Here is a 5,989-nt window from a genome sequence, read left to right as displayed (position 1 = left end):
CAGCCAGGACCAGGCTCTGGACGGGGAGCCGGGCTCAGGGCTCAGCTTGGGTTGGGGGCAACCTAGGATGGGCTCCGTCCAGGGCGGGGCGGGCAGTCAGAGCTGGCCCCAGGACTCGGGGACTGTCCTGAGGGGGCCTGGAGCTGGCTGCCCAGCGCGCGGGGTGGCGCCTGGGCCTCTGCCTCTGCTGTCTCCTCCGACCTCCTCCCCCTCACCTCCTGCTACCTCTGCTCGGTCACCTCAGGGACAAGAGCTGGCCCCTCCCAGGCCAGCGCAGCTTCCCGCAGCCACCCGCCCAGCGCTGGCGGTAAGTGGGGGCTGGGGTGCCAGGCAGCTCCTCGCTCCTCTCTGCCTTCCGGGGGCACTTGGCTTCTTGGGTGGGCACCTGGCCCCTCAAGGTCACCTGGGCCTCTTCGTGAACGACCTGGCCCCTCGTGGGGCTCCTGGCTGGCAGAGCTGGTGTGGCCACCCCTGCCCGCGGCCAAGGGCTCCCTTCTCAGGAAGGCTGATGACTACATGGCCCAGGGTGGGAGGGACAGTGGGTCTTCCGTGGCCCTCCTCCGTGGCCAGTGGGGCTGGTGAGGGGCCTGGTGAGCTGTCCCTGAGGTCCCTCCCCTGAGCCAGGCTGCCTTTGGGAGCCCCAGCCGTGGCCCAGCCCCCTCAATGGACACAGCAGGTGAGCCAGGTGAGCCCTGAGGAGAGGGGCTTCCGTGGGCAGCTTGTGGCAAGCGCTTATTAAGCCCCTGCTGTGTGCAGGCCTGGCTGCAGCGGCTGGGGAGCCGGTGGGTGCTCCTGGGGACAGGCAGGGAGGGGTGGCGAGTGCCAGGTGGCCCCCTCCCCTTCTGCTTTCGAGGACCAGCGGGGGCAGGCGGGGCAGTGGGGTGTCCCTGCAGAGGGCCTCCCCAGAGTCCGGGCAGAGCCAGCCAGCCGTTGGGATGCCCCTCCCTGCCCTGGGCTCGCCCCCACCCTGGGGGTACCTTGAACAAAACAGGAAATTTCAAACAACAGGAAACCGAGGCCAGGCTGCGAGCTCCACCCTGCCGGGCCTCAGTCTGCCCCGGGAGGCCATGAACGCCACGGGGGCCCCGCTGCCCCTGGACGCCTGCCACCAACTGGCGGCCGGTGGGCACAGCCGGCTCATCGTCCTGCATTACAACCACTCTGGCCGGCTGGCGGGGCGCGGGGGGCCGGAGGACGGCCTGGGGGCCCTGCGCGGGCTCTCGGCGGCGGCCGGGGGCCTGGTGGTGCTGGAGAACCTGCTGGTGCTGGCGGCCATCACCACCCGCATGCGCTCGCGGCGCTGGGTCTACTACTGCCTGGTCAACATCACGCTGAGCGACCTGCTCACCGGCCTGGCCTACCTGGCCAACGTGCTGCTGTCCGGCGCCCGCACCTTCCGCCTGGCGCCCGCGCACTGGTTCCTGCGGGAGGGCCTGCTCTTCGCGGCCCTGGCGGCCTCCACCTTCAGCCTGCTCTTCACCGCGGGCGAGCGCTTCGCCACCATGGTGCGGCCGGTGGCCGAGAGCGGGGCCACCAAGACGGGCCGCGTCTACGGCTTCATCGGCCTCTGCTGGCTGCTGGCCGGGCTGCTGGGGCTGCTGCCCCTGCTGGGCTGGAACTGCGTGTGTGCCTTCGAGCGCTGCTCCAGCCTGCTGCCCCTCTACGCCAAGGACTACGTCCTCTTCTGCGTGGTGGTCTTCGCCTGCATCCTGGCCACCATCCTGGCCCTCTACGGGGCCATCTTCCGGGTGGTGCAGGCCAACGGGCAGAAGGCCCTGCGCGCCCCGGCCCGACGCAAGTCCCGCCGGCTGCTCAAGACGGTCCTCATGATCCTGGTGGCCTTCGTGGTGTGCTGGGGCCCGCTCTTCTGCCTGCTGCTGGCCGACACCTTCGGCTCCACCGTCTGGGCCCAGGAGTACCTGCGGGGCATGGACTGGATCCTGGCGCTGGCCGTGCTCAACTCGGCCATCAACCCCCTGATCTACTCCTTCCGCAGCCGGGAGGTGTGCCGGGCCGTGCTGGCCTTCCTGTGCTGTGGGTGCCTCCGGCTGGGCCTGCGGGGCCCTGGGGACTGCCTGACCCGGGCCACCGAGGCCCACTCTGGAGCGTCCACCACGGACAGCTCACTGAGACCCAGGGACAGCTTCCGGGGCTCCCGGTCGCTCAGCTTCAGGATGCGGGAGCCCCTGTCCAGCGTCTCCAGCGTGCGCAGCGTCTGAGGCAGCGCTGGGCACAGGCACCCGCCAGGCCCGCGGGAGGTGGCTCCTGGCCCTGCCGTCTTCCTGCTGATGCCGAGCGGCTTTCCCCGGGGCCCTGGACAGGGCGGCCACTGTCCACCACGGCGGAGAGCACCTGCAGCAGGTGGCAGGTCGGCGAGGCCCCGGCTCCGGGGGGGGCTCCTGGGCCACAGAGCTGCGGCTGTGAGGGGCGGGCTGGGGGGCTGAGGCCTGGACTGCAGGGACGGTACCCGGGTCACCAAGGAGCCTGTGTGCAGGGGGTGACGACGCGGGAGCGATGGGCTGCTGGCTGTGTGCGGGGGCAGGTGTGTCCTCGCAGACAGGGTCACGCACGTGTGCTTGGGAGTGTGGTCCTGAGTGGGGGTGTGTCTGCCGGGGTGGACTCTGTGTGTGTGTGTGTGTGTGTGTGTGTGTGGCAGCCACTCCCTGCGCTGCAGGACACCAGGTAGGACGGTGACACGTGTCCTCTCTCTTCTCGGTCACTCCCCTTGGGGGAATGGATTTCTTCCCCAGCTCTACCTCTGCATCTTTTGGGGACCAGATGGGGGCCAGCCGGGAGGACAAGGCCCAGCCCCCTGGCCTGTGTTCCCTCCCCCACTGTGAACCCAGCTCATCACGGAACCCAGGGGGACAGGCAGGTGCTGGCCAGGGCACCTGCACCCAGGGGGACCGTCCAGCGACCGAGTGGAGAACAGAGCCGCCCATGTCAGGACACTCCGTTGACCTAGTTTACGTTAAATGGCAGCCGTGAGGCCTGGGCCCGGCCGGGGGCTCCCTTGCCCGGCCAGCCCAGAGCTCAGGAGAGGGCTTTGGGATGCCCCCATGGGTGCTGGGCACCGGCAGCCCACCCAGGTGGCCGTTTCTCTGCCGCAGCAGTGGAGGTGGCGACTGGCGACCGGTTCCCCCGCTGCCCGGTGCTGTGCCCACCGGCCTGGCTACACAGAACTCATTAAAACCAACAAACCTGAAGGTTGAGGTGCCACGTGTCGGTTCCCTGGGGCCACAGACGGCCTCCGACGGCAGGGCCACTCCTCCGCCGGGTTCTGGAGGCCGAAGTCAGGGTCCAGGTGTGGCCAGGGCTGGCTCCTGAGGCCCCTCCAGGGTCTGGTGGAGGCTGGCGGCCTCGGTGCCCTGGGCTTTGGGAAGCTTCTCCTGAGCTCCCCTCCATCTCGGTCGCCCTGCACTGGGACGGCCCACCCCCCTGGGCCCCAGTCCTGCTGACTCCGGGGCAGGACCCTGCTTCCGAGCAGCAGCCCTTGCTGGGGTCCTGGGGGTCAGGGCTTGACGGCTGGATCGGGGGCACAGTAGGCCTGCGACAGGCACAGGATCACGTTTCCAGAGGAACCCGCTGGGCGCAAGGCTGGCCAAGTGCCCACACAGGGATGCTCACTGGACGGATGGGGCAAGCTCCCGGCGCCTGGCGAGGGGCCTGTTACCCACCACCCCCCCGCTTCCTGCCTCTGCTCGGGGCCAGGGCAGACAGGTGGGGTCCAGGCAGGAGGCAGGGCCTGGGCAGCCCAGCCCTGAGCCTGTCTCTGTGCCCTTGGGAGCCGGGGCTGGGCCGCTCACTGCTCCCTCCACCTGGGGCCTGCGTCTGGCTGGCCCTGGCCTTTCCCTACAGCTCACCCCGGCCCAGCCGTTGAGCTGACCTTTGGCATCCCCTCACGTCACCTCCCTGGTCTGCCCCTAGGACTCCTTTGGGCTTCGCCAGCTGCCCAGGTGGCCTCCACCCTGGCTCCAGTCCCCGACCACACATGCCCCTCCTCTGGCCCTCTCGCTGCCTGGGCCGTCCCCAGCACCCAGCCTGTGGCCCCGTGCACACAGGCCCCTAGTGACCCAGGGCTCTGGGAGCCCCTGCTGGTCTCAGAACCCGCTTTCCCGCTTCGCCTCCACACAGCTGTCCCCAGGAGCTGCACCTTGGGTGGCTCAGGGACTCCCTGCCCGGGTCTAGAGCTGAGTAGCCGCACCACCAGCCTGTCTCCTCACCTGTGGAGCGAGGCTGGACACAGCGGCCTCCTGGACGCTGGGAAGGTTCCAGAGACGGCGCGTCGCGTGCTTTTGTTTCGTTGGGGGTGGTTGGAGCCCGGGCCTCGTGCTGACCAGGCTGGCCTCCGCACTGAGTGCACCAGGCCTTGCGGGTCCAGCTGTCAGCCTGGCCTGGGGAAGGGGTGGCAGCGGGCAGAGGTGACAAGGGACGGGGCCAGTGAGAGGCACGCACACCAGGATCAGCTCCCATGCTGCTCACCTCCTGCACCCAGGGCCTCCCTGGAGAGGCCTGGGGCAGCCGGAGCAGGGTCCGCAGACGGGGTGCTCGGCTGGTCTGCTGGGGGCGCCACTACCCATCCATGCGACCACTGTGTGTCAGCATTCTGGGATCTGCTGGGCCTGGGAGGAGGGGGAGCCTGCCGTGTAGACACCCCAGAAGCCACGTCCAGGATCAGGTGCCGGCGCATCTGCCCGACGTCCATACCCGTCCGCACCTTCTCAGAACACCAACACAGACTGAGCGCTTACGGCAGCGGCTCTTTCTCTAACCAGTTTGCACTGATGACTTCAAATCCTCACATGCCTCTGGTGGTGGGTGAGGAACTGCAGCTACTTGTCATCATATTTGACAGCTGAGGAAACTGAGGCTCAGAGAGGTGAAGCAACTTGTCCCAGGGCACAAAGCTGGGAAAGAGAGGAGCTGGGATTTGAACTTGTGCTTTTACTTAGTACAAATGCCACTTCTCAGAGAGTACCGAAGGGAGGCCTTGGGTGACCTCACCGGAGCTTGGGATGTCAACATGAGGGCTGGGGCTCTGGCTGCACCCTTGGCCTCAGTCTTCCCACCTGTGCAAGGGGGTGTGGGCTACTGATGATCACGGGCCCCTGGCCTCGAGACACCAAGCTGTCAGGTTAGGGAAACATCAATAGGACACCCAGGGACTAAACTTTAATTTCTAATGAATCACATTTTTTCCCTTTTCTTAGTATAAGTATGCCTCAAGTAAGGGTAAACACAAGGACGCCGCAGCCCCCGCACGTGGTCCAGGCTCCAGACTACAAATCCCAGCGCCCCCTGCACCGTGGCCGCCGTCCCGCAAGGGTTTTACCCTTTTCTCATTCATTCACCCGAAAATGGCGCTGCCGCCCGCCGGGGCCAGGCGCTGCGCTCAGGGCTCTGGGACGACACCGATGCTCGACTCCTGCAAAGGTCTGAGCCGTCGTCAGCTTGACATTTAAATTTTGGGGGAATTTTAAATTTTGTTCCTCCGCCCCAGAAACTACAATTCCCATGATCCTTTGTGCTCGTGCAAAGGGACCACGACACCCAGGAGGACCAGCGCGCCAAAGAGGCACTTCCTCCTCCAGCTTTCCCCCCCTCCCCCCCCCGCATTTCCTTCCAGGTCGCAAGGTCACGTCCTGACCGCGTCTCTTATCTCCCCGCTCCGCGCCGCTACCTCAGCCAAGGCCAGGGTCTAAGCAAGTTCCACTGGAGAATGGCTGCCCAAAGCTAGGTCGTTCCCGACTTGGGATTCATGTGAAATTCCGGTAGCGTTAGCGAAACAACCCCTCAGGGCTTCCGTCGGGAGTCCGCGGTGGGCCTACAACTCCCAGGCGGCTCCGCGCGCCCGGGCGGACTACAGCTCCCGAGAGGCAGCGCGCGCAGGGCTGCCCGCGGCGATGCGTGCAGGACCCCGGTGCAGACGCGGGCTGCCCGACGCGTTGCCCGCAGGACCCCGGCGGCTACTCATGCCGAGGTGAGTCCG

The 5,989-nt window shown here is 67.2% G+C and overlaps 1 protein-coding gene across 2 annotated transcripts; it reads left to right on the top strand.

The window, feature by feature from the left end:
• The first annotated feature begins 298 nt into the window (after positions 1 to 298).
• Positions 299 to 2,305, top strand: S1pr4 (sphingosine-1-phosphate receptor 4). Of its 2 annotated transcripts, none has more exons than XM_027952594.3 (2): positions 299 to 676; positions 1,009 to 2,305. In XM_027952594.3, the coding sequence occupies exons 1-2, from the start codon at positions 664 to 666 to the stop codon at positions 2,217 to 2,219; spliced, it is 1,224 nt and encodes a 407-aa protein (XP_027808395.2). In that variant the 5' UTR covers positions 299 to 663; the 3' UTR covers positions 2,220 to 2,305. The 2 variants fall into 2 exon arrangements, with proteins under 2 accessions (XP_027808395.2, XP_027808393.2); XM_027952592.3 differs by having other exon boundaries at positions 299 to 685.
• Positions 2,306 to 5,989: the final 3,684 nt, after the last annotated feature.

The sequence above is a fragment of the Marmota flaviventris genome, chromosome 1, assembly GCF_047511675.1.
Source record: "Marmota flaviventris isolate mMarFla1 chromosome 1, mMarFla1.hap1, whole genome shotgun sequence".
NCBI lineage: Eukaryota > Metazoa > Chordata > Mammalia > Rodentia > Sciuridae > Marmota > Marmota flaviventris.
The sequence above is the reverse complement of the archived record's forward strand: the minus strand, read 5'-3'. Positions and strand labels throughout refer to the sequence as shown.